The following is a 27683-nucleotide window of genomic DNA, read 5'->3' as shown; positions in this document are numbered from 1 at the left end:
CAGAGCCCGGCTCGCTTTGCAAGCCTTCCTCCTCCTCCTCCTCCTCCTCCCTCCTGCTTTTTGTGCCCGCCGCAGCAGGGCTGGCCAGGCCGGGGGAGGGAAGCGATGGGAAGGGGAGGTCGCCCCCTCCCCTCCTCTCCCTCCGTGTGTTTTTTTTGCAGGTGTGTCAATTTTAATTCTGCCCAGTAGGTGGGACTTGGTGACTTTCGCACCGTTTTTGTTATTTATTTATTTCCCCGCCTGCCTCCCCAGCCTCCCGTTGCAATCCTCCGGAGCGGCTGGCGGGGAGCGGCGGGCGGCGGGCGCAGGGCGGCCGGGCCAGCATGCATCCCCGCATGCATCCCCGCCCGCTGCCGCTGCCGCTACCGTAGCGGGAATTACAGCCTCTCCGAGCCAGCTGCCAGCATGATTTCATCTGCTGGAGGATTTTTGCATCTGATCGCTTGAGGTTTTGTTGTGTGGTTTTTTCTTTTTTTTTTTTTTTTTCCTCCCTCTGTCTTTGTTTCCTTCCCCCTTTCCCCCCCTTCCCCTCCCTCCATCCCCCCTTTCCTCCTCCTCCTCTTTTTTAGAAGCAGCAATCGGAGATGGATGTCTCTCTTTGCCCTACCAAGTGCACTTTCTGGAGGGTATTTTTGCTCTGGAGCATTTGGGGAGACTATCTGCTTTCGGTGCTGGCTTGCCCTGCTAATTGTCTTTGCAGCAAGACAGACATCAATTGCAAGAAGCCGGATGATGGGAACCTCTTCCCTCTCTTGGAAGGGCAGGATTCAGGCAGCAGCAATGGCAACACGAGCATCAATATCACGGACATCTCAAGGAACATCACTTCCATGTAAGTGGGGGTCCCCCCGGGCTCTCCCGGCGGCAGGGTGCGGGCTGGGGCCGCCGGCGCAGGGCTCAGGTGCCCTCGGCATTGCTGCTGCCTGGCAGGGCTCAGCCCGGCTTCCCGAGCAGAGGACGCAGATCCGGCTCTCCCCCTTACCCCAGCCCCAAAACAACAACAACAACGAAAAGCCCAGCAACAGTTTGGCCAAGGCTTAAGAGGAATAAAGTAAATGAGATCTGATTCCTTAGCAGAAGAGAGAGCAGCAGGCGAAGATGCTAAAGCTGCTGCTTCCTTTAACTGTTTGCTTCTGCAAGGGGAGGGGGGACGCCACAGCCACACACGGCCACATATTTACCCAAATTGGGCAAGAAAAGCAAGTTCCGAGCTGCTTTTTCTTTTTCGAGACTTCGGATCCGGTTAGAATGTCTTTTTTTTTTTTTTTTTTATCCCCACAAAAAAATGCTCCTTTCCCTGCCCTGGCTAAGTGTATCTGGGGATCTGCAGTTTCGTCTTTTTAAGGGAAGAAAAAAAAAAATAAATAGGACAGCGAGATGTCCCTTAAGTGGCTTATTTGACTCGCATTGTTATAATTTTGCAACTCGCCGTGGTGTTGCGATAGGATTTGTGTGTTTCCGTCTCGGGGTGGTGGTGGTGGGGAGAAGCATTGGAGCAGGGAGATATTTTTAGTTGAGCACTTTGCGTTTGTTTGCATGCTTGTTTATCTGGAAAATCAACTTGAAGTTGCATTATCCTTGTTTGGAGAGGCAGTTAGCAAAGCCCATGTTAATCTCATCAGCGTGGAGTCGAGAAAGGAATATATTTCCTTCTTCTGAATCCATCATGCTGTGTGTGAGGGGGGGGAAAATAAATTCTCATCTCTTCCAATCTCTGCTCTTTATTTTCCAGTACATTTTTGGGTGAGATGAACTCTGGGCCATTTCATTATTCTAATGCTAATTGAAATGTGAGCATTTAGGGAAATGTAGCCTCCAGAGCAAGTTGGCAGTGGGAGTTGAGCAGAGAAGAGGTGGAATCCTTTATTCTGGCAGTTAAATGCAGCAAGGTTTGAAATGAGTAATGGAGGGTTATTTTTTTTTTTCACCTCGATCGCACAGTTGCATGGAGGGAGAGGGCTTGGCTGGATCTCTTTTGAGGCTGCTTTTGGTCACAGTGCAATTGCAGCAGAGCCATGGAGTAATTGCAGTGCCTCTTTCGCAGCTCTGCTTGTCACGTTTGGTGGGCAAAGATGACAGGAGCTGCTTTCCCCGCTTGCTTACAGGTTCATGCGACGCCCACGCAGGTTTTCAGCAGGTACCACTGACCCTGAACCCCAGCCCTGCCTCCACCTTGTAAGCAAACCTCTACAAACCCAGCAGGAATGGGGAAAGTAAATGGGGAAACTAATGCAATGCTCCCCTTCCAGTTGCCCCATATTTATCCTGCGTCGTGGTGCTGGAATGTTTCCTCTGTGATGCCAGAGGGGCGTGGGTGATGCTGGGGAAGTCAGAGAAACTCGTGTTTTTTTCCTGTGCTTGCTGTTTGTTGTGGTTTGGTTTTAACCCTTTGGTGGGCAGGGAGCAGCAGGAAAGGCTGCAAAGGGTTTGGAAGCTGCCAGAGTGAGCGAGTGTGCGTTGTCAGATGCACACATACATCTGAACTGCTGTGAGAGGTAGTATTACGTGAGTCCTTTGTGCCCAGAAAATGTCTTTATTGCTTTGAAATTGAAAAATGCTGATAAGCAGCTCTTAAAAAGGAGAGGGGCAAAAAAAAAAAAAAAAAAAAGAAAACCAGGCAACTCCAGAAACAGAGATATTGGGTATTTTTTTGTAGAGGAGCTTTTCTTAAGTTGGGGAAGGAGAAGGTGCCAGTTTTTCTGGAATTTGTATGCATCTCTGCTCCACACTGAGCGAAGCACACTCCCTCACCCCCTGCATCGCTGCTGGCCCCACGTCTCCCTCGTTGGTCTTGGGGAGGGCTGAAGCACAGGACTCGGGTGAACCCCAAAATGCCATGACAGGCTGAGACTGAGCATGAGTGAAAAGTTCCCCCAGGGGTCTGTGCTTATTGGGAAGACGGCAGTGGTTCGTAGGGGATGCTTATGGGAGCAGCGAGATGGTTTTTGTGGTGGGGCTGCCGCCTAGCAAAGGAGTTGCTGCTGGGAGTCAGGGTTGAACCCATGTTTGTGCTCCTGAGTGGGAGGCAGCATGTCCTGCACCCTTCCAAGTTGATGTCAGGCCTCTCCTTGCCAGCCCCCACATCACGGGTGCTAGGGCGAGGGGTGCATCAAAGCTCAGCCTGGTCATCGCTGAATCACTCCCGGCAGGCGGGTCTGATTCAGCTGGGCACCGAACGGCGCTTCCCCCTGCTTGCCATGCTCCCCGGGGGCTTGGCTTCGTTTTAGGCAGCTTGCCTTGTTTGTGGGCAGTGAGTGGGCAAAAGCACCTTCTCCCACTGGGCTGGGAGGTGAATAGGAGAGGCTTAGCCCTGTCCCTGTGGCCAGGGGGTGCAATGCTCCAGCCAGGTCCTCTCTGAAAGCCCTGGGGAAGGTGATGGTTTCTGCTCCAGCCTGCTGCTTGTGAAAAGGCAGATGGGGTGTGGGGTGGTGAAACCACCCTAGGACCAAGCAGGGCCTTGTTCATGTCTGAAAGAACTGCTCAGGTTTGCAACCAGAGTTTGGGTTATGCTGACAAAAGGCTGCCAGGGCCCATTTGGAGGGCTGGAGAAAGAAAGTGTGAGCTGGCTTGGGGAGCTCATTCATCTTACCCCCTTGAGCCAGGGCAGAGGCCATTCCATGGCAGCCCACCCCACCCAGACAGGTCCCCCCAGCATCAGGGACCAAGCCACCAGGAGCTTTGGGTTATTTGTGTCTCAGCAGCTGATAAGACTGCTGAGGCAAGGACGACAGAAGGAGGACAGGAGACACCCAGCCTGTAGCGCTGCCCTGTGGGTGCCTGCAGTGTGGTACCTCCATCATCAAGCTTTCAGTTGCACCCCTCAAATGAACGGCCTTCACTGCTTTTGGTGAGAGTGGAGCAGCCGCAGTCAGGGCTGGGTGGATCCTGCCTTGGCTGGGCTGGAGGGGGACGGTGGCACACAACCTACGTGCAAATCCAGGTGGTGCCAGGTTAATGGTGAAGCAGGGGAAGAACAGGAGGTTCCTGCCCTGAGATAGAGGAGGAGGTTGGGTTGGCTGATGTCCCTCTGCCTTTTCCCAGCCTGCCCAGAAACGTATCCAGTTCCGGATTGCATCCCTGGGGATGTGGTTCTGCACCTGGAGATCCCTGTGGGAGCTGCCAAGGGTCCTTTCTAGCAGTGGGGCTAGCTTGGACCCTGGCTGAGATGACTCCAGTTTGGAGTCATGCTGCTGGACTTTCCCCTCCCGATTTGGGGAGAAGACAACCATGGGGCTGGGGTATGTTCATGCCATCGCTTTTCCTTGTGCAGCTGCGTGGCCTTTGCTGTGTCCCCAGCCAGGTGTGACTTGTGGAGATGTTCAGACTTCCCCTAATCCAGCCTCACCCCTTTGGTGTGAGGCTCCATCCATTGCAAGACCTCCCTAAAAAGTCCAGATGCACAGGGAGAACTTTAGTCCTTGGGGTCCTGCAGCACAAAACCCCTTCTGGCCCTGTGTACTGAGCAGCTGGGGCATTTGCCACTCTGGGTCCCCATCCATGGCACCGTGGGGCTCTGGCTGGTGCACAGGGTGGCTGGGCTCGCCTGTGCTGCCACGTGTCGGGGTGATGGCGGGTGCTGTGTGCCAGGGGCGGGCTGGGGAGTTTCCCTTCTGGCAGCGTGGGCAGCGCCTGCGTGCACCGGCACGGTGGTGCGTGGGGAAGGACGGACGGAGGAGTTTGCCATCTGGGCCTCCCTACTTCTCAGCTGTTGCTATGGCACTGCAGAGAGGCTGCCAGGCAGGCGGTGGTGGCCTGTGTTTGTCACCCCTGGGCTCCCTCAAGGTAGGGAGATGTCCCTGGTATATAAAGCCTTGTTGCCTCACCCAGCCTCACCAGGGGAGAATGTTGTGTTTTTGGTTTTTTTTTTTTTTTCTTATGGTAAAATACTTCAGTGAGTAGATTTGCAGGGTTTATCTGCGCAGCTCGTAGCTGCCTTCAACGAGGTGAGATGAATTCAAAGCAACCCCAGAGGAGGTGGGTCATCGTGGAGCACTGAGATGCAGGATTTTGGGATCTCGCACGGCCAAGGAGAAGCATCTTGACTCCCCATGGACAAGAAGAGCAGCCCCATCCTTTCCTACTGGGCTGTCCCACCAGCCCACGGCAGCATCCGCTCCATCCCGTGGGCCTGGCTGGGGGTGGGAAGAGCCGCGTCAGAGCCGGGTGCCGTGGTGGGGGGGTGAGCGGCAGCGCAGCCCCCACTCGCTGTGCGGGAGCTGGGAGCACATGGCGTGGGGGAGAACGAGGGGGCGCTCAGAGCGGCAGCACCCCTTCGCTGCCGGCATGGGGAGAGCCGAGACACTGGTGGTGCTCACGTGCACCCACATCTGAGAAGGAGGAAAGAAAGAAAGCACAGGCATCTTCCTGGAAGGGCTTGGGGGGAGCTTGGATGGCCCAAACAGCCAGGAAAGGGATTCCCGTGATACTCAAGTTGATCGCTCTGCTTCAGACAACAGGGAACAAACTTTTTCCCTTTTTGTGAATCAACCACTGCATGCCCGGTGTGCCTCATGTGCTGCTGCTCTCAAGAGATGAAGGCCTCTGCATTCCCAAAGCCTCCCATCACATCTTTCCTCCCGTCTCCTGGTCTCAGAGGCTTTGGCTGCTGCAGAGACCGTTCAAAAGGTCCCTAATTCAGTCCAGATTTGTTTTGCAGGGCTCTTGTTTATGCAGAGCTGCTATCCCAAAGGATGTTAGGATGGGGGAGGTAGGTGCAGCGCGAGGCTGTGAGGACAGAAGAGGGTGCAGAGAGGTTTGGGACAAGGAGGTGGGCTGAAGCATGGTCTTGATGCCCTAGAGTTGTTTTAAGCCAGGAGCTCCAGTCCTGACTGTCCCCATATCATCCCCTTTGCATCAGGGGATTTGATCCATGGCAGATGCTGCTGTCCTGTGCACCAAAGTACCTAAACTTGCACCAGGGGCACCCAAGGCTGGGTGCATCTCCTGGGCTGGCTGCTGGCTCCTTGCCCTGCTTTTATGGCCTTTCTCCCTGCTGACCAGTTCTGGAGGGAGGCGCTTTCTGGGCATGGGTGTTGCCTGGGACCTCCAGTACTTTTGCACCCCTCCAGGCTGTGTGCAGGGGTAGGTGTGAAGGATCTGGCATAGCTGGGCTATAAAACATGTTTTTTGGAGGAGTCGGCCGTTAGGACCAGGTCTCAGCTCTGCTTTCCCAACAGTGGCCGAGCTAACCCTGAGCAGAGGACATCAGGCACCCAGGGGTTACAGCCCTGCTTTGCCTGGGACATGGGATTCCTGCTGAGTTGAGTCACCTGCCTTTTCCTGCCAGTGTCTGCTGGTGTCTCTGCCCACCTTGTGCCTGATCCCACTGGGGTCCCCAAGTGCTCCCCAGGCATGACTGCATTGCCTGGCTCTGCTGATGGCCCACATCAATTATTTTTCTGGGGAGGACACAATTTTGTGCATGCCAGGACTTCCCAGGCTCTTTCTGAGCCGAACATGGGGCCTGAGCTGCTGTGTGGACAGGAGGAGCTAGTGACCTGGATGGTTTCAGGATGCATATGATGTCTCCACAGCCCTCCTCATCTCTTGTAGGGTTTGGGGAGGTCTATGTCAGCTCTGCCTGCCAGCTTGTCTCCCTGGGCTTGGAGAGGTGAGATGGGGATACTTTGGGTCTAGGAGAGGTGTTTCGTGGTGGGAAGAAGAGATGAAGGGAAGAGACTGAGGAAGGACCTGCCTTGCTGCTACCCTTGGAGGCTTGGAGATGTGTAGCCTCTGGTTAGGAGTTTTTGTAGAGCTCAGTTAGGGAAAGCTCTCTGGGTCTGCCCTACCCCAAGAGCTCAGCGCTGTGGGGATGACAACTTCATGTGTTTTGGCATGAAACTGCTCATGGTCTCCCAAACCCCCATGACCATCCAAGGACCCAGCAATGCTGGGCTCTTTCAGTGAACCCCCCAAAGAGGCCATAGGATCACCCTTGGGGAGCCCTGCAGGGATGTTGAGCTGAGCAATGCTGCCCAGTGCTACCCTGGCACGCTGGCTAGTCCTGCTCAGTGCAGTGCCCATGCTGGGTGCTGGCCACGAGTTTGTGGTTGGATTTGGTGCATCTCATTCAAGCAGGGAGTGAAAGAACCCCTGAGCCTGCCAGGCTTCCGAAAGTGAGTGTTAATAATACTTGTAAGTTGGTATTATTATTTATCGGGCATTGTGCAATAGTAGTCATTTTGAGCTTTGGGTTTCCCACAGCAGGTGTTTTGGCAGCTCGTGTAGGTGCTTTCGAAGCAGGTGTGTCTGACAGCAGCTGGTGGGCTCTGGTCACCCCCAAATTCTCTTGCTTTCCCCTCTGCCCCAAGGGGTGCACAGCAAAACCCCCACCGAGGTGGTGCTGCGGGGCGAGTTTCTTGTTCAGAGGCTGCGGCTCTGGGTATGGTGGTTGGGTACCGCAGACGCTCGGTGCCCCACACGAGGAGATGGGGAGCAGCAGCCCCGCTCGCCCCACACGATGCTCCCAAGTCCCGCAGGACCGTGGACACGGCACCAGGACCGCGGTTGCCCCGGGCTGGTCCCCGTGGCCGTGCGGCTGCTGCCGACAGAGGCTCTTTGTGCGGGAACGCTTGGGGATGAGCAGCTCTGGGGACGTGCCGTGACCCACCCCACACCCCCCCCAGCCGACCCTCTGCCCCTCGGGGGCAGCCGGAGCTCGGCTCAGCCCCGGCTCGTCCTCTCCGCGGTTCCCCCGGTTGGAGGGCGGCTGTGCCGCTAGAGGGCAAGCGGCGGCGGCAGACGGGCGGCTCCGGGCTGCGCGGGCACCGGCGGTGCGGGGACGGAGCCGTGAGCGCACCGGGGGCGGTGCGGGGTGCGGGAGCGGCCGGGGGCTGGAGGGGTCAAGTCGCCGCTGGCTCGCTGTCTGCCTGGGGGATGCTGTGCGGGAGAAGAGCCTTTGCTCCGGGGTGCCCGTGCTGCTGTACCCCCTCTTGGGCTCCCTGGGTGGGTACCCAGTCGTGTGGGACGGTCCCCTGGGATCCGGCTGGGTGCTGGCTTTCTCCTCCGTGCTGCTGCGTGCTGGTCTGTGCACCCCCACGGATCGATAGCTCTGACACTGGCGCTGCAAGGCCCTCTGTGAATGGAGGTGATTTGTGGCTTTTTGGAAAGCGGTGACCCAGCCAGAGCGGGTGCTGTGGGAAGGTGTTTCTGGGCTGTTTGAAATACCAGGCAAGAGGTGCCTGATTGGGGCTGTGCGTGATCTGCAGGGAAGCCCCTTGCAGCTCTGCGCATTTTACTGATGGGGAAACTGAGGCACGGAGCAGTGGTGCAACTGGCCTACAAGAAGCAGGACAAGGATGGGGACCTTTCAGCCTAGCACCAGCCAGGGTTTTAGGAGAGACCAAACATGGAGGGGGGGGGGGGGTAAACAAAGCTGTTACATTGGTCCTGTTATATCTAGCAGTCATGAGAGATGTCCCCAGAGAAACCCTGGAAGTAGAGGCAAGAGGGCACAGGCTGAGGGCTGTCTGGAGGCCTCCAGGGTAGGTGCAATGCTCTTTGGTCCTCTAATTAACCCTTTGCTGTGGGGGCTGAATAGGGGTTGGAGGGCTAAAGAGGCCACAGGTCCTTCCCCAAGGGGGGAAGGCTGAGAAGAGCCTGGTGTGAGATAGGGTGAGTGCAAGTGGTGGTAAGAAGCTGGCCTTGACCCTGCAGCATTGTCCATGAGATATCCACCAGGAAAGCTCCTGGTGGGTATCTCATCCTCCCTGGCAGCTGGGCCAGAGATGGGATGGTTATCTCCCTGCTGGCTATTGCCATGTGCTGGCAACGTGGTGGAAGGGCTGTGACATGTCCTGCAACACAACAACAAATGGGTCACCAGGATCATGGCAGGGATGATGTTTGGGTGGATGTGTGTTGGGGCGTGGGTGATGGACGTGTGTTGGAGCTGTGATATTGCTCAGGGCCTGGGCTTCACTTTATTTGAAGAAAAGGAGATTAAACTCTCTCTGGACTCCCCTTGGAAAGCTGCACTGGAGTCAGTGCCCAGCTAGCAGGGCCCTTCCACCAGCCCTGCTGCAATGTGCCCTTGTGCATCTCCATCCTCCGTGTACCACCCTGTTTCCAGACCCCATGGGGCTGGGGGTCCTGCTCTGTCGCTCTCTGCGTGAGACCTGGCCCCTGCTTGCTTGGAAGAGTAGCACCAGGAAAATGTGTACTGTATTTTTAGCTTGTTTTCATGTGACATAGCAGTTGGGGAGCGAAGGAGAAGCCAGAACCGTGTGTGCAGCCACCTTTCCTCCAGCTGCCACCCAGTGCTCAGTGTAGGAGATAATGGAGCTGTTAGTGACTGTCCCCATCCTGTAGTCGCCCTCCAGCATGTGCCATCACCCCCACCTTCCCTTTCTCCCAGCTTCTGTCTGACTAAACGGAAAGGAAAACTGCTTATGTAATTAAAAACAGAAGTCCCAGCAGTGAAGCAGAGGGGTCAGGAAGGGCTCCCAAGGGAGTGCGATGGTGTGATAGCACAGATGGGTATCTTGGGGTTCTTCTCCTTGACCTCAGTGCTTGTTGCAGTGTAAATTGAATGGCCTTGGGATCGCAGGGCTCCAGGGAAGGACGCAGGGAGATCCTGAGCCCAGGTGCTATCCCCTGTGCAGCCCCTTCTCTGCAGCCCTCCGCGCTGGGCTCAGTTGTGCTGGGGAGGGCACAGTGCATGAGTGCCTTTGCTGGCTGCCCCACGCTGTCCACGGGGGACTGACAAGTGGGTAGGAGCAGATGTGAGCATGGTGGAGTCCACATCCTCCTGGTATGTGCAAGGCTGTCCCTTAACTAACTTTCCCGGAGCTCTCCCCAGGCCATTCCCGCTAGGAAATGTTAATGTGGAAACGCCTAAACAGATGCTGGGAATCTGAGCGCTGCTGAGGACCCTGCGTGCTCAGGGTTTTGCCAGGATAAATCAGGAACATGAGTGCTCAGCTGAGATGCAATAATGCCAGGCTCTAACTCCTGACGCTGCTGGGACATCAAGCCACATGGGGAGAGCCTGGGTTCCTCCAGCTGCTGACCTTCCTTCTGCTCCTGGAGCAGCTCTGGCCTCATCCCCCATCCCATGCTCTCCATGGAAATGTTGTGCAGTGACCTGGGCTGAGAACTGTGAGTCCTGGCTCGCTGGTCTGTGATTCAGCTGTGCCAATGCTCCCTCGGGAGCCCTGCCCTTGTTGTGGACCACAGCCCTCCTCCTGCCCGCTTCTAACCCAGGCAGACAAGAACTTGGGCCAGTCTTGGGCATCCCTCATATCTATCCAGGTACAGATGGATTTGCCCCTGAGGAGCTCTGTGACTTGTGTGGCTGGAAAGATGTGTCTGGGTGCTCCTGGGACAATGATGTGGGTCCTGGTTTTGGCGGTCTCCTGCCTTGCCATGATGTGGGTCCTGGTTTTGGCTGTCTCCTGCCTTGCCTGTGCTCTCCCAGCTAAAATACATCCCAGGAAAAGTGAGCTGAAAGCCATTGAGTCACTTGGTGACTGCTGTTGAGCAGCCTGGGGAGCAAGCAAAGTTCAGTGGGGCATAGTGTCAAGGATGCTGTGTGTTCTCAGCTCCCCAGCCTGCTGAGAGCACCCCTGTCCCTGGGGCTCTCCCTGAGCCAGCTCAGAAGCTGAGTGTTGCTGGGGCCTGTTTCCTAGTTTGAGCCTCACAGGGGCTCTGGACATATCTGTACTGCCAGCTCTCCCACGGGCTGTCCCAGGCTCTGCAGAGGGAGGGCAGAGTAGCGCAGAGCTGGGTCAGCATCAGAGCAGCAGCTTGGTGCTCCCTTGGCAAGTGCTGTGCCCCGTGCCTCAGGTTGGGGCAGATGCTGGAGGGTGTCCTTGGGAGCATCAGAGCAAAACTTGAGCTTGGGGAGTGCATGCAGGGCTCTGATGCAGCGCCGGGAGGCAGCCTGCACAACAGGGAGCTCTGTGGGGCCTGGCACCCCAGGGGTTAACAGCAAGGTGCACGGTACAGCTGGAGTGGATTTGGGAGAGGCAGAGCCTAATGAGGCTGAAGAAGTATTGATGGGAGAGCCCAGGTCTGGGCATTGAGGGATGTTAGGGTTTGTGGGCGAGGAAGGCAGGCAGTTGCAGTGCTCCTTGCAAGATGCTGCAGCAGCGGTTTTGGGAGAGGAGCTGAAGCTCGGATGCTCTCAGGTATGAAGCTGTGCGGGTTGCCTGCCCTGAGGCAGGGGGGCAGCTGGGAGGGAGGCGGGTGCCTGCAGCTGGTCCCTGGAGCAGCCCTGTCTGCCTGCGTGGCGGTGGGCTGCAGCGATGTGTGTTGGTGCCTGTCTTTGTGTCCCCCAGCACTTTGTGTCTTGATCTTCTGGCCCTCAGGAGCACAAGCCCTCGGCTCCTCTGTTGTGGCTGAGATCTCATCTCAGGACCAAGAGGCACCACTTTGGGCAACCCTGCCTGGAAATCTTCCTCTCTGTGCCTTGCCTTGCCTGTGTTTTCCTCTGGGTCTTTGTGGCCAAAGTCCCTGATGGATCTCCCTAGCCTGAGCTGTGCCTGGCGTTGCTTTGTGTCACACATAAGGTCTCCTTTCCAGGAGGGATGGTGGTGGGATCCTCAGGCTTTGCCCCAGGCTTCTCCCCAGCACCCAGTGTGCTTGGGGCTGCCCTGGCCCCAGGGGAAGGATCCCTGCCTTCCAAAAGGCATGGGTAACATAGATTTATTTATTCAGAGACTTAATTAGCATCTTTAAATATTAAATAGTAAACAAACTGCGTCTAGTGGGATCAACATTTACAAGCAGGGATTTTTATTTCCACCCCCCCTCCTGCCCTGCTCCTCTTTAGGATGTGCACTTGTTTTTTTAAGTGTTTGGGGAGGAGCAGCTGTGTGTGGGCTCTGGTTGATGGGTGAGGGACTGACCCACATTGCTCCTGGTGAAGGAGAGAGAGAAGACAGGGGTGAAAGGGCGGTTACAGACTGGAGGGCTGGGAAAAAGGAGGCAAAGAAGCAGGGTTGTATGCAGGGAATTACAGAGCCGAGTGCTGGATTGAGGTAATTCTCTGGAGGATGTGCCAGCCACCTCCTGCCCAGGCAGGTGGAAGGGGACAGGCAGGAGATGGAGGTTCCTGCCATGGCATAGCTAATTGCAATCAAAAGGTGGTGGTCCCTGCAAGGGGACGTGGTTTGCAACTGATCTGCATCCTATTATCTCTGCAAATGGAGGCCTGCCTGGTAGCGGATTACACTGGGGGTTATTTATTGGCAAAGCACTGTACAGTTTTAATTTTTCCTTTTTGCTTATTCAGGCTTTAGCTCCAGAGGAAAATAGCCTGGGGTGGCTTTGAAATGGATTCTCTCTGCCCCATTAACTTATTCAGTGAGTTTAATGGGCCTTTTTTTCTCTGAGCCTTGAAGCCATCATTAAAAGGCAGAGATTTATAAAAGCAAAGATACTCCTGAGCTTTAGTCAAACTTTGGGGTAGAGGAGTGGGGGCAATGGTGTTGTCGCTGCCTGTGGTTTGGGTGACGATGTAGAGGTTTTTGCTCAGGGATGTTGTGAGGGTTGGATGCTGCTGTCGTGTATTTCGGGAAGTTTTACATGGAGAAGAGAACCAGGTTGCTTGGGATGCTGCCCTGGTGCAGCCCATGTTTCACTGCTGGGGAGATGCCCCTGAGGAGCTGCGGGATCAGCCAGGCTGTACTGGGACCGAGCCCTCGCCTGCGAGCGATGGGACGTTATCTGGGCTCTTACACGCTGGGATATTGCCCAGTGGGACCCATAACCTGTCTGCACCGCAAAGCTGCCGTCTCTCCAGGCTGAGAGAGCGAAACTTCTCTTGCTTTGTGTGTCACAACTTTATTTTCATCTTGTTTATGCCATGCTGGGTCTGGGCAGTGCTCGATGCTTTCATGTGTGTCTGCAGTCAATGGTTGGAGCCCTTCCCCTCCCTCCCTCTGCCAGTGACACCTGGTCCTGTTGCAGCCCTGTGCTGAGCAACCCAAATGCGAGAAATTGGGTGTCCCCTGCAAGGATTGCACTTGCTAAGCGTGTGGGTCTTCTGGTATCTGGGGAGTGTCTGGAGAATGAGACTGAGATGAAGTGTCCGAGTGAATTCCCTCTTTCCTGGGCTCTTCTAGGACCCACATCTCCACCTTTTGTGTTGCGAACCAGACCTGGTGTCTTTTTGAGGAGCAAATGTAGGAGCATGTAGGACATGGGTTGGTATATCATCTAGGTGCACCCTCCTGCTGGCATGGTTGAATTTTTGGTCCCCAGGCCGTGATGTGTTGCAAACATCACTTCTGCATAGGCAGACCTTGGCTTGTGCCACCAATGCGGAGCAGCGGCAGGGAAGGGCTGGGGGCAGCAGGGTTTCCTGGCTCGCTCCCGAACTTTAAGTTGGGCTGGTCCTGGCACCTCCTGGGGTGGCAGGGGTCAGCATCATGCCTGTCACGCTTCCCTAAGTGCCTCATACAGCACGGTGGGCTCTGACGGGAGGATGTCACAAGGTAGTTGGAGTGGCAACCAGAGTCTTGTGGGGGACAACATTTCCTATATATTTCTTTACTTTTCTTACTCCCTGTGCAACCCTTGAGGTTAACCCCTGGCAGCATGAGCAGCCCAGGTGTAACCCATGTGTGTCCATGCCCAGCCTGGAGCCTGCCAGCTCAGGGATGCTGCTAGTATAAGCCTGGACTGGGAAGTTTGTGGCAGCTGGAGACCCAAACATGCTGCCTCCCCTCACATTTGCACCATGTGTCCGAGGTGTACATCCCCTGCCAGCCCTGCTGCAGTTCAGGGGTGGGAAGAAGATGCAGTGGGAGAGGGGAAGGACCTGATTGTCCAAACCAATGTGCTCAGGGTTTCACGGGTCGGGCTGATCCCAGACCCTGGCTCCTGCTGGGTGCCAGAAACAGCTGGAAAATGGGACTGGAGACTGAGTGATGTGACTTGTGTGCATCTGTGCTGGTGGCCCTGGGACTGACTTGCCTGCCCCACCACGGGATGGAGAGATGGCAGACCGTGACCCCTGCCTGCCCATCGCCAGCCTGGCAGCCGTGTCCCGGCGTCAGCAAGGAGCCTTGGCAGTGGGAGAAATGCTGCCTCACTGCCAGCAGATGGGCTGGATCAGACCCTGGCGGGGAGGGGCTGTGAGGCTTGCCAGGAGGAAGGGCCTCCAACTCCAGGAGGAGATGTCCGAGGGTTTGCTATTTGTAGCCTCCCTGGAGGGACTGACCACTGTGCCTGGCCTTGGAGCGCTGCCTTGGGGTGGTGGCAGGACAGGGACATGCTGAAATGACCCTGAGGGTGCCATGGCCAAGCAGAAACCAGCTGCAGCATGCAGCCATGCTGGGATGGGGAGGGTCCTCAATGCTGGCCTGACTGTGACCTCCAGAGCAAAGGGAAGGCTCGTTGCAAATCCATCTGCTCCTGCGCCCCTCCCTGGGTCACAGCGGTCAGAGGAAAGAGGCACTCGTTTCCTAATAAACACCCATAAGAAGTACTTCTCCTCTGCCCCTGTAAATCTTTGCCTCCTTGGTGCTACCTGCTGTGTAAATTGCTGCTGACCCTGTAAATCACCCTCTGCTTTGCTCTACCTCCCCTGAAACCAGCCCTTCCCTGTAAATCCTCTGTCCACATCGGTTTTCTTCTGCCAGCCCCCTTGCTCTGCCTGTGCTGTAAATCCTGAGCCCTGGTGAGGCTGGCGGGGGGGATGTAGGGAGGGAGGGTGCAGTGGGTGTGATGGGGTGATGGAGGGCAGCTGCCCTGGGATGGGTTAATCCCTCCCGACAGCTCCCCTGGGACTCGCTTGCCAGCAGGATCTGGTGGAGGACGTTCTGCCTGGCTGCCTGCGGGGAAGGTCATCCTGGTGCTGGCAGCAGGACAGGACTGGGCTGTCATCTTCAGCCCCTGAGGGGCAGCCAGCTGGGTGCAAACCGGAGGGTGTTAGTGGAGCCTGTGCCTGACCACAGGCATCCCAGCCCTCAGGAGGTCTGCTCCCCCAGGACGTGTTTCTGAGATGTATAAAAATAGCCAGAGTAAAGAGAAAATCTCTGTTTATGCCTTGAGTTCTCAGGCTCATGCTGTAGCCTAGCTTCACACTAGCAAGCACTGAAGGAGCTGTGGGCAGCAGAGGTCTCTTGTGGTAATGGAGAACCATCACCTGAGCTTCTGCTGGATGCTGGTGTCCCATTTCTGAGCCTCGAGTTGCTGGGATGACCATGCTGTGGTTTTTTTGCCTTATGATGATGCTGGGACAGCATATAGGAACTGAGGCAAGGGGTCTGGCAAAAGACCTGATCCAAGGGAGGTGTAAGAAGCTCAGTGCCATGAGCTGTGTTGTCCGTAACCCTGGCCTCACTCATTCCTTCAGCCTGGGTGTGCTGGGCTGTGCCACGGTGTGCAAAAGGTGTTTATGTCTTCATGGGAAAGGCTGTGACTAGAGCTGATGGCTTGGCGCATGTGGGTCAGCCTTGATCACCGCTGGTAGTGCTGCTGCTTTGCTGTGGCTGGATGGGGTGTCCTGAGGGTGTGTGCACACCTGGCACCCAGACAGGGTGTTATTTGGTGTGCAAAATACTGAACCTTCACTACGTCCAAGGATTTAGTGAGTGGAAACTGGTTATGCTCCAACACAGCTGCCTTTTTCCTCCTAATGAGCAGGAGGGAGCATTACCCTGAATCGCATGAGCAGCTCTGCCCCACTCCCACAGTGGTCAGCGGAGCACACAGCAAAAGATGCAGTCAGAGCCAGGATGGGGTCAATGGAGTGTTCTGGGATGGTGCTGTCTGCAAAGCTGCTGTGTGCACACGGGGTTTAGAGACTTCTGCTTGGCTCCCTGTGGAGGAAATTGCTGCAGGAGATCTGAGTGCCTTGTGATACGGGTTTCCAGGTGCCCCAAATCCCCAAGGTATGAGTCGGAAGGTGGGATGCCAGCATAGGGCAGGGGAGCGCAGCCCTTCCTGATCTCTCTCTGCAAGCCCCAAGCCTGGAGGAGCTCCTCGGCTGCCCAAGTGGTTCAGGGTTTGGTTTATAGACATGCTGACCCTGACCCACCATGGACCGTGCGCGTCCTCTGGAAAGGCATTGACCAGTGTCATTTGTGGCTCAACTCTGCCTGATTGCCTGGAGGGTGGTTGCCAGAAGACTTGCAAGAAAAAGGAACCTCTGGGGTGGCTGCTTCAGGCATTAATATTAACTGCTCACAGTGCTGTCGGTGCTCTGCAGTGGACCTGGGCTTCACCCAGCTGGGTGTTTCCTTTAGACCTTTTGCCTGCTGCCAAACTTTTTTTTTTTTTGGTTAGTTTTTCTTCTGTATCTTGTGTCTGAGGCCAGTTGTGTATTGACACTGGGCTTATGACACCGCGGTGCTCTGGCTTTGGGAGGACAACGGAGGAGAAGTTGTGTACGGTGGTGGCACAGGGATGCTAATAGCAGTGGGGAAGGCAGAGGGCAGCGGAGGAGAGCAGAGGCAGATTTTCAAAATCCATATAAATAGAAAAAATAAATTTCCAGCAAACGCTTCCAGTCCTGCAGTATTAAGAAAGTGAAGCACTGGAGGATAAGGAAAGCATGAGCAATAACAGCAGGGATTTAGAAAGACTAAATCTTGCCAGACAAACCTGATTGCTTTTTCTTTTTGATGGAATCACAAAATTAGTGGCTGAGCAGAACGTGGAAATCCTAATATATTTGGATTTAGCAAAGCATTTGATATAGTGTCTCGCCAAATCTTACTCTTAAAATTAGTTCAGTTTGCCTTGGATATGACGCTGCCAAATGGACTGAAAACTGGCTTAGGGCCCTAAACAAATAGCGATGGGCTGCATTTGGGGAGAGGGGGAGCTGCGGGAGCAGAACTACGAACTGGCTTTTTTTTTTTTTTTTTTTTAAAAAAACCCCAAATCTGACAGAAAAACCCCAAAAGAATAATAACAACCCCCCCCAGGAATGTGGCCTCAGTTTGAGGCACCTTATTACAGGAATATTGACAAACTGGAAAGAGTTCAGAGGCAAGCAAGGGGGAAAAAAAGCCATTGGAAGGGTCAGATTACCCTCGGAGGGAGGCTGGGGGTTGAGAAAGTCCCAGGGCTGGAGACATTTCAGGGAGGAGCAGGTGGTGGCCCGTGGGGCCAGAATGAATATTTGGGCTGTTGTTGGGACCTGGCAGTGAGCACCTCAGTGTCTTCGCCCCCGCGCAGTGGAGAATCGCTAAGCTGCCCATTTCACGGCCCTTTCCAGATATTATCGAATAAGCAGGGGAAAGTATTCACCGTGACTGTCAGAGAGAACATCCCTGACTAGGGGAGCCGGGCACGTTTCCTCGGGGAGAATCTTGAGTCTCAGAGCAAACACAAGGAGATGGCCCTGGGTGATTTGGGTCAGTAGATGGGGATTTTCCTGGATTGTGGGCTTGTGTGGGAAGCTGAGAGGTCGTTGTCGCTGCCTTGAGGTGCTGCCTCCTGCAATATCTATCTGCGCCCCGCAGGCATTAATTTATCATCAGGGAAAAGGCTGGGAAACTGCTGGTGGCGGCTGCAGTGCAGATGTGTCCCCAAAGGAGGATAGCTGAGTCCCTTCATGTTTAAAGGCTTGTGGAGAGGTGGTGGTCCCTTGATCACCTTGCAGAGGTAGGACAGGATAGCCTGATGTCCCTTGCAGGATCTTCTAGAAGGCACTGAGCCCTGTCTATAGAAGTCAGGAAGGATGAGGTCTTCCAGCAAGTTCATCCATGAAGGTGTCTGTCTGTCTGGCATGCTGGGCTCTTGGAGTCCTTCAGCACTTTTTTGGGGCCTGGAAGAGATGCTGAGTGTGTGGAGGCTCCTGGCATAACTGTAACGTTCCCAGAAGGCGAGGAAATGCACGTGTATTCGTCAGCAGTGGCTCTTTCGGATCAATTGGGTGCTACCAGGGCCATTGCTCACCATTGCCAGCGGGATGGGTTGGGTGAGCTGGGCCTTTCCATTTGCCTTTTAAAGCAAATGTGTGCCTTTTGATAGAAATGCAGAGAAACTCTCAGTATGGGAAAGGCAGCTTACTAATGGGGGCATTGCTTTGCATAGGGAGCAGCTGCCTTGCACTGGTGAGTCAGTGTGGTGGGGCAGGCGTTAGCTGGATTGAACCAGAGTTAGGGAGAAAACCATGCAGCGGAACTGGGAAGGGGCCCTAGAAGATGGGGTGACCTTGTGTTGGTGTCCTGGTCTCCCTGGGGAAGCACAGGCTTTCTTCACGTCCCCTTGCATTGCTCTCTGCGCAAGGCTGAGCCTGCTGGGGGGCGGTGGGATGGGGCTGAACTGGGCAGGGTTTGAGATGTATTTTTAGCTGTTCTAATTGTGGCAAATAAATGCCATTCTTACTTGTTGGGATTGAGCTACGGCTAAATCACAACTAGTTCTAATGATGATAATTACCGGATTTCAATATTTATAGAAACGGGTGCTTCCTTCATATCGGCGGCTGCCACTGTGCTCTCACCTTCACAGATCGAAACCTTGGCTCATTATCGCTGCAGCTATTTATTTACTTGCACATTTTTAACCCACAGATGGCAACATATAAGAGATCTAAAATGATGCGGGCTCACCAGGGATGTTGTAGTCTTTGGGCAGAAGATGCGGGATGAATAGGGAAGCATCTCTGAAGGACCTGCCATTTGGATTCTTGCTTTTTGGGAACTCGAGAGATGTTCTTAGGTCTACAAGCTTGCCTGTGTTTGCCAGGGCTTAGCCCCCAAAGGGTGGAGGTAGCTGTGCATATTTTTACATGCATTAGCACGGTGGATTGGTGGATTGCTGCCTCTGACTGCTGTGTGCACAAAAACACACACATGCTGTAACTGGGACAGAGCTTAAAGGTGAGGCGACAGAATTGGCTTGAGTCCTGTCACACTGGACTTGGAGGAGCTTGTGGAAGAGGGTCTGGGAAGTTCCTGCCTGCAGTAGCAGCTTCTGGACATCTTGATTTAGCAGCATCCCTCTCCAGCCTGGTACTGCAGAAGGGTGGACACATTTGGAGCGTGTGGGTGCAGAGCCATGCATGTGGGTGGCACATTTGCCTGTCTCCGAAGCCTGGGGTGGGAGTGCAGACCCCCCTGGGCTGTATCAAACAGACCCATCGGGTGGATTCCAGCCTGCAGATCCTCACCGGCATCCAGACCTGTGCGCCCATCGGGTCTGAGACTCCCTCCTTGTGCAAGGTGTAGAAAAGATTCGCTTATTCAATTTGCTATCTCTCCAGTGCCACATAAGCTGTATTGATAAATTAATCTTATATTGTTGTGACTAAACAGCCCTGCAATTTTTTACACTGTGCAGTCTAATCTGTCTTGACAGCTGTATCATTAGTTTATATTTGTTGTAATCTTATTCGCTGTGTTGGCTGTGGGGAGCTTTTATTCGAGGCGCTGTGCAGCTATGCAGGCAATGGGCGCAGCTGGTGGCTCTCCACCAGGCGTCTTGGGGTGCTGTGGGGCGCAAGTGGGGCACGCAAAGGGTGCACGCAGGCAGCCACCTGGGTGCCCTCCCCAGAAGCCAGCCCCGAAATGCTGCTCTGCTGCCTGGTAGCAGCATCTGCCTGGTAGAAGCACTCCCAGGGCTGACCCAGCCTTGCCAAAGCATCCCTGCTGCTGTGGTTTTTGATGGGGACACCCAGGTTGAGGTAGTGATGGTGAAAAAGGTGGATGTTGGGAGATTTGTGTCTTCAGGTGTGCTGAAAAGTTTGCTGTATGATGAGGGATAAGTTGTTTTCTTGGTCTGTGCTTTAGCTTTCCGTGGTACGGGATGGTCCTTGCTCCATTGCTGAGGTAGCTTTTTGGTCACAGGGGATAAAGAGACTGTGGCAGCTTGGACTGCACAGCCTGTCACCCAGGCCTTTGGAGGTGTTGTGTGAGGGACAGTGACATACGCTGGCATAGTGTTGCGAGATGGAGGTGGCAGTGTCATGGGTGGCTGGCCACTCTGCTGGCTCGAGCCTGGGTTTGCTGTCCCTGGTCCAAGCTGGGCTGATTCAAGCCTCTCTGTTGCTTTTGTGGAAAGTCCCTTTGCAGGCAGCTTTGCATGCAACTTCTTCCAGTAACAGCTCCCCAAAACTGTGGAGCAAAATGTTTCGGGCTGGTGCAATGAGATTTCTGCCAGCAGGGAGCAAGAGAGACTGTGTGTTCCCCAGGCATGGGACAAAACCATGGGGGTGGGAATCATTTCAGCTGCTGCTTTATGCTTTAGGTCTCGAACTTAAATCTGCATGGGAAAGGATAGTCACTGGAGCATGAGCTTCTGTTTGCAGCATTTCTGACCAAGCCTGGATGGCTCAGTAACAGCTCAAGCTTGTCCTCCTCTCTCGACTGCACCCTTTTGGGAAAGCATTCAGGATCTGGCAAGGCTGAAGGTGTAGATAGCTCCTGAGGTAGATGTGCTCCTTGCAGTTTCATGATGCAAATCGTTATTTAGACCTTTAATCAGGGTTGTGCACCTGTAAGGTCTGTCCAGCAATGCTCCATGCTGTGCTTGGATCCACCCTGGCACCAGTAAGGTGTCAGCCCAATGGATGTGCCATGGTGCCTCACAGTGCCATGGTGGTGCTGCCCATATGCTTCCCCCTTTGAAGGCAGGAATGAGAGCAGAGGGTGGGATGTGCTGTGTGACAGCCCCACTGGCTGCTTCTAGGGCTGGTGAAGCTCGGTGATACTGTATGGTGGCGTCAGCAGGGAATGTAGGATAATCACTGCTACAGGAGACGAATGTTTGGAAAACATCTTAGTCTGCTCATTGCCAAGTGTGCAATGGTGCTGTGAAAGGAGTTTTGCATGTGATGGTCAATGATGAGTGCTGACAAGGGTTTGGTGATGCCACTGTCCACCACAGAGCTTGGAAGCTCATTGCTGTGGCACCAGGTTGCGTCAGGGTTAAATTGCCATTTGTGAAGTGATCTCAGGTTGGGGATGGCAGAGGACAGCAGGGGCAGAGACCTGCATTTGCATCCTGCAGCTAGGAGAGCCTCCTGCTGTCATTGCTAGGGGAGCTGCCGTTTGTCATGAGCTGCAGCTGGTGACAAGGTGAGGGCCACCAGCAGGTTGAATACAGCTACTCAGCATGGCCGGAGGCAGGAGGTGTCCACACTGTTGGCAGGGGCATCACATCTTCCCTCTCTCCTGGCTGAGTGGGGTGATGGAGATGGGGTTCCCTAGCACTTACCCGAAAACCAGGGTTAATGTCAGATGCGTTACGTCTGTCAGCATGGCAGCAGCACCTCCGTGTGCACGGAGCACTGCTGGTCTGCTGTCTACTCCCATGGGGAAGATACATTTCCCACTCAGCTGATCTCCGGTGCCTGGGGACCTTGCTCCAGGCTCTAGTGGTAAAGGATGATTCTTCACCTGCAAAGACCCTTGCCAGTGTTTTTTTTTTCGGCGAGGAATTGGTGAAAATCTGAATGGTGTAAAAACGGAATGATCTGCAGCCACAGCTCTCGGATGGGAGGGGGTGACTCAGTGGGTGAAGTGGGTCCGTTGAGGCATACAGGAATTGCCCAACATGCTGGTCTTTTTGCTGGATGGGAGTTATTCTTGCTCTTCTCTCCAACCCTCTACACAGCACTTGATGGTTCCTGTTTGCACCGTGCTTGCTTATCAGCTTCACATAAGCGATGGGGAGGTGGGAGTACAGAGAGGGTGGCAGAAGCCTCCCTGGAGGGCTGCATCAAACCAGTGGCAGGGCCAGTGACAAAGCTCAGCTCTGCTGCTACCCTTGCCTGCGGCCATCCCCTGCTTGTGGTGAGGATGTTGCTGGTGTAGATTGTAGTTTTTTGCTGTTTATAACCCTTAGCCAGTGTGAGGGTATCTTGATTTTTTTTTTTTTCCCTCTGGTTTATCCCTGGGTAGATTGCAGGTCCCTGCCCTTGACTCCCAGATGAGGGTCTCTCACCCATTGGTGCCAAGCGCTGCTTTAAGCTCAGGGTATCCCCTGTGCAGCTAGGGATGACCTCCAGTGCTGCCAGTTCCTAGGCACTGGTGTCAACTGGGAGCCACAGGGAGTTTTGGCTGTTACTGCTATGCTCCACCCATACTGATGAGACTATTTCCATAGCAACTACAGGATTTTTCAAAGGGGAGATAGGGGAAAGATGTGAAAAAACAAAACCAATCCAGCTGAGAACCCTCGCGGGCAGCAGCTGTTGGTCAGTGTGTAGGGGCTTCAGGAGATCATGTACTACCTCTCACCCAGGAGAAGTCCCCTGGCTCTGTGTGTTTGTGTGGGACATTGTGGCCAGGCAGCCTAAAGGCAGCCCTGATGCTCTCACCACCTAAAATATGGAAACTGGAGCTGGTGCTTGCATCATGCTGCTTGGGAGGGCTGGGATGCCCTTGTGGGGCAGCTGTGCTGGAGCTTTGGGGCTGGGGAAGGAGCAGGGGCGTGCAGGGCTGTGCTGCATGGAGGCGGTGTTTGCTGTGGCTCTCAGGGGAGCCGTGGAGGATGCTGCAGCTGCTGATGCACAGGGTAATTTCCCAAGCTGGTGGCATCCCTGTGCCCATTGCCAGTGAGGCAATTCCAGCAGTGCTGGGGGTGTGTCAGCTCAGGTAGGAACTGGGAATGCCTTTTACCTTCCTCTGCTTTTCTGCAGGGTCCAGAGCCCCGGGGGAGGGAGCTGCAGCTTCTGCCCTTGAGCATCCCAGTGCTGCTTTGGTTTTGAACTCTGCCCTGCTCTCTGTCCTCATCCTGCTTCCTCCTCCTCTGCCTCCTTCCCTTGCTGGGAGCCAGGGAAACAGCTAGAAGGGCTGTAAATGATGCTTCTGGGGCAGAAAGCTTTGGGAATGCACTGATGGGCACAAGCCTGGCACAGTGACCCTGTGTGTGCTGTCCCAGAGGGTGAATCCGAGCCTTGGCGTTGCAGCAGAAGAGACTGGAGAGTGGCTTGACCCAATGCTGTTGGGGCTGTCTGTCGTTTGATGGTGGCTTGGGGCTGGGAGATGCCAGTGGAGCTTTGGACAGGTCTGCTGGCTACCTGGCAATCCTGAAAGTGGCTCAGGGGCTGGTGGGCATCCTGCAAGCTCGGTGCAAGGCTGGTGCAGGGAGGCTGTGGGTGATTGCATATTGGTAGGTTGATGCCAGCCATGTAGGTTGGTGACACCTGCTCCCTGCCCTCTTCCTGCAGAGCAGGAGGGAGCAGGAAGGCAGTCCCTCTCCATCCCATTGCAATATCCACAGAGGGAGAAGGAGCCGGCGTGCAAGAGGGCTGTCCCCCGCCAGCTGCCATCCCCGGTAAGCCCCAGCCTGGCACGCGGCGCGGGCTCTTGGGCCCCAGCTGCTGCAGGCTGCGAGCCAGCCAGCCAGCTCCCCAGAGGGCATCCCAGAGCCAGCGGCAGACAATGTCTGTATTCTTTGTGCAGAATGATTTTTTTTTTCCTTTGCTGATAACCCTCTGAGCTCACGTAGTTTGCTCTGAGGTTGGGCTGGTGTTGGGACCCTCCTGGCTTTCCAGCTGCTCAGGAGCAGGAACAAAGTTTGAGAGATTCTTTGCAAAACAACAAAAAAAGCGTCCAACAACAACAATAAAATCTCCCTGGAAGGACTTTGCCCAGTGATCTGCTTTCTGGTTTTGAAATTGCTCCATGACTCTAAACAGCACCAAAAGACATGTGTCCCATTAAATAAATCTTCAGCCCAAGTTGTGAAAGGGCAGGAGCTGTCAGGAGGTGCAGCCTGGCTTCCTCACTTGCTCCCTCTCCGCAATTACAACTGAGCAGGACCTCTGGATCCCTCAAATGCTCCTGCAAGATTTTTATACCTGTCAGTGTAATCCTAGCCTCTTGGAACCGCTTGAGAAATAGGAGGCACGTTTTCAGGAGCACCAAGCTATCAGGCTCATCATATCCATGCTCATGTCTCATATGAGGGCATGTGGCCTTGGGCTATGGAGAGAGGCATGTGTGGGCTACTATGGCCTGACTGGGACTGGGTATCATTTCTTCTCACTGCTGTGACCTTAAACCTCCGTGCAAACTCCCAAGACCTGGTGAAGAACATTTTTGAACAGTGTGAGGTGACCCTGCTAGCAAAGAGCGGGAGTGTCAGCGCTGGGTTAATGAGTTGCCACGTGTTGGCTGAGCTGCAGTAACTCGAGTTGTGTGCTCCTGCCTTGCTCCTGATGTAAAGCAAAATACATTTGCTTAACAGCCACTGCAGCTCAACAACAGCATGTTTGGAGAGCGTGAGCTCAAGGGTTTCACCCCATCTTTGGCCCTGGTGAAGGAGGTGCCCTTGGGAGTGAAGGGCAGGAGCTTGGTCAGGGTGTCTGGTTTTGGGGTACTGGCAAGCCCTGCCTGAGAGTGCTGCTCTCTGTCGAGGTGCTGGGTGAACAGAGGCTTCTCCAAAATTCAGTTATGCCTTTATCTAGAGGAGTGGCAGACAGAGCTGCGATACGAGATAGAAACAGTCTCCAGATTTGCTGTTTGTGTAGCTGGATCAGCTCAAACACAACAACCCAGTTAGCAGCGTCTCTGGCTGTCAGAGTGTCTACTCCTATAATGTTTTTGCAAGACACTTTTTTTCACGTTTATATGAACAAAGTAGAGCACTGAGAGAGGAGCTTTTAAAGTGTCTGTTCCCTCCCTGCTCTCCTTTCTTCCCTTCCCTGCCTCCTCCTGCCTGTGTCATGTTTATAGGCATGCAGGTTAGCTTTCCCTTTCCAGAGCCAGCTGACTTCCCACAAAATACCTGCTGTCTTGGGAAGGTTAGAGCTTCAAGTCACCATGTCTTGATGTGTGTGTCCCCCCAGTCCTGAGTGATGCTTCTGCTCTTGCACCTCTGCAGTAAGAGCACGACGGTGTGTAGGAAAATCTTGGGGTGGGGGGAAAAAGTGGGAGGTTTTTTTCGTGGCTTGGGAGAAGGGAACTGAGCCCTTCTCATGGGTGATGGAGGAGCCCCTCCATTGCTGCTGGGGAGGGTGGGCAGAGCTGGCTGTGATTTATTTGCAATGCAGATACAAGCCTGGGGGGGGGGTGTTGGCTCAAAGCAAATTCCATGGAGAGCTTGCCCAGTCCTTTGGTTTTACTGGGAGCAGCTGGCTGTCTGGGCAGGCAGATCTGCTGTGCCATGAAGGTAATGGGGACCCCGGCAGGTCTCCGTGCAGGTTGGAGCAGCTCTGCCCGTGGCCATCCTGAGTGGAGCGGCTGGGAGCCTGGCCTGCGGCCAGCCCAGCTGGGCATTGCTGCCCGCTTGTTCAAGCTTTGTAAACATCCGAGGAGCCAAAATGCTGGAGGATCAAAGTTCAGGCTCCTTGGGAGCCCTTTGGGAACACAAATGCTTCGTGGGAGCGGGATCCGTGTCCAAGAAAGATTGGCACTCTCCTTCCCTTGCTCGGGCAGCGGCTTTCCCGGTGTTCAGGGTGTGTGGGAAAGCTGGAAACGAGGTGAGACGTGCAACGGGGGCAGTGGAGCTGCAGGGGAGTGGAGGATAAAAAAATGAGATGGGGGACTGAGGGAGGGTGCTGGATTCGGCCATTAAATAGTCAGGACTGTGCAGAAGCAGAGGGACCCTTTGCCACCTGCAGTTTGCAGTGCCAAGCTTTGGTTTCCGTGCTGCTTTTGGGATCCAGGCACGGGAGCAGTGGGAAGGATCTGCCCGAAAGTGTGCAGCTACATTGAAACAGGATTTGAGATGAAGCTGGTGTGGACGTAAAAAGCTCCCAAATTTGGACTCCTGTGGAGGCTGTGGTTTTAGAAAGTGGGCTTGCGGGTTTGCGTGGGCGGGTGGTAGTGGGCAAGGCCAGGAAAGGTGACGGGTCTGGATTAAGGACTGCAGCCCCTTCTCACCACGGCGCTTGTGCAGCTCCATCCCTGGCTCTCATGTCTGCTCTTGCTGAACTCTCACTCCTGACTCCTCATTCCCAGTGCCATATATCACAGTAGCAGCCACTTCGCGGGAGATTTTATTTTCTCCTTTTCCTCCTCCATCCATTTTCCTGTCTTCAAGCACAGCATGAAGTGCAATGTATGCATGTGGCTGGCAGCACTCTCCTTTGGGTCCTAGCTGAGCTAATGTGGTCTATCAGGACATTGTCTTGACCATCACCAAGACCCTGTGCCTTTTTTTTGCGGGCTCCTTTCCACCACACGTTCTTTGGCCCTGCTCTGTAAAGAGTTATTCCTGCCAAGCTGAACTCCAGTGATCCTATATCTTTAGTACATCTCCTTGTCTTGCTAATGCGTGTAGGCACTGTGCTCTCCAGAAGAGAAACACAGCTGCCTTTGGAGCAGAGCTTGGCAGCTCTGTCTGCCTGTATTAATTTTTATATATATATATTTTAATTTCCGAAAAGCCCCAGACCTGTTCAGAGATGGGAGTGTGAGGGAATTTGACCTCCAGTTTGAAGTTGCAGGGAGGGTTTAATAAGGCAGAATATGATTACTGAAGGCAATTTTGACCAGGGTGCTGCTTCCTGTATAAAATACCATCTGATCTTTAAAGACCACAAAACGCTGCACGCTGCTGGCTGTCACTGTGTATGAAATCCTATGGATAAAAGCATTCTTTCCTTTGGCATGGCAGGTGCCTGGGGAGCTGCCTAAAAATGGGACCTCTTTTGTTCTCCTGTGTCCCATAAAGCAGAGGGTGCTGCCTCACCTTGAGGTTTGTGCTTGGTGTAAAACTCCCAGGGGAATAGTTTTGTGGGTTTTTTTTTTCTGCCCTTGGATTGCCCTCTCATCCCAGCCAGCTGCATGGCTGTTTTGGAGGTGTGGTGTGATTAGACATGTGGAGATTGATGTTAGCAGTCCTGATCAGGAGCTTCTGCTTCGTGTACCCCAGGTCTGTGTCTAACAGCGGGAAGCACCTCTCCTGAGGACTGGCTTTGCTTCTGCCAGAGATTAATGAAAGAAATGCCCTTTTGGGGAAATACCATCATCTTGGGAGTCTGTAACTCACAGGAAAAGGGGAGCGAGCTATGGCTGATGTTGCAGGTGGGGGGTGAGCTTTTGCAGATGCTTCACCCCAAGGTGGTGTGTTTGTGTGTTTTGTCCGTGTCTGCAGGATGAAACTGCTCATCCCATCTCACGCTTTCTCACCTCAGGTGGTGTCCGAGACTGCGCAGGGGTCAGATAGTGAGAGGCAATAAATAAGAAAGAGGTGGGGAGAGAGCCTGCATCAGCTGGGAGGTGCTGAGGTAGTGGCAGGGAGCTGGGGCTGGAGCCAGGAGCCCAGCCCATACACAGAGGAGTTCAGGGACACTGTCCCTCTGTCCCTGCTCCCTGTGCAGGAGATGCTGCAGCCTTTGGAAGTTTCCTCCTGAAGCTTTTGCACTGTTGCTCATCTCTGATAAATGAGGTTTCTTCAGCACTGGGATGATTTTGGACACCTCAGTTCTTTCTCAGGACCCTAGGGCTGCTTACTCCCAGCACTAACTGAGTAATAATGATGGGATATTAAGGAGGGTGTTTGTTGTGATGGCAGTTGGGCTGCTGTCCACAGCACTTCTTCAGCTCTGCTGCCCTACTTGCACCTATTTCTTCCTTTCTGAAAGCGAGTGACTGGGCATGACTGTTTCTGCACTGAAAAACCTTGGATGTAGTGTGCGATAACAGGAACATACTGCTTCCTGTGGGCTGCGGCGGTTTGTCCATGCTGGGTCCAGGCAGCCTGCTGTCCTCTAGTAATCCTGACACGTTGTCCCTGGAAGGGATGCTCTCTGCTCCGTAAGTCACCAGTTAAAGCTGGTGGCTGCTGTCCTGGGGTGAGCTGGAGGTTTGTGGAGATCATAGAGG

General features: G+C 54.3%; 1 protein-coding gene across 6 annotated transcripts in view; it reads left to right on the top strand.

Moving 5' to 3' along the window:
• Nucleotides 1-416: 416 nt before the first annotated feature.
• The window catches only part of NTRK3 (neurotrophic receptor tyrosine kinase 3), a 219326-nt gene continuing 192059 nt past the window's right edge, over nucleotides 417-27683 (top strand). For 5 of the 6 annotated variants that reach the window (XM_086471893.1, XM_086471891.1, XM_086471889.1 and 2 more), the window contains exon 1: nucleotides 585-832. In XM_086471893.1, the coding sequence (XP_086328019.1) occupies nucleotides 585-832 (248 nt within the window). Of the gene's footprint in view, nucleotides 449-584; nucleotides 833-27683 lie in introns of those variants that run through there. The other variant, XM_086471894.1, reaches the window with a different exon arrangement.

This window comes from Leptosomus discolor, chromosome 11 (assembly GCF_034619465.1).
Source record: "Leptosomus discolor isolate bLepDis1 chromosome 11, bLepDis1.hap2, whole genome shotgun sequence".
Taxonomy (NCBI): Eukaryota; Metazoa; Chordata; class Aves; order Leptosomiformes; family Leptosomidae; genus Leptosomus; species Leptosomus discolor.
The sequence above is the reverse complement of the archived record's forward strand: the minus strand, read 5'-3'. Positions and strand labels throughout refer to the sequence as shown.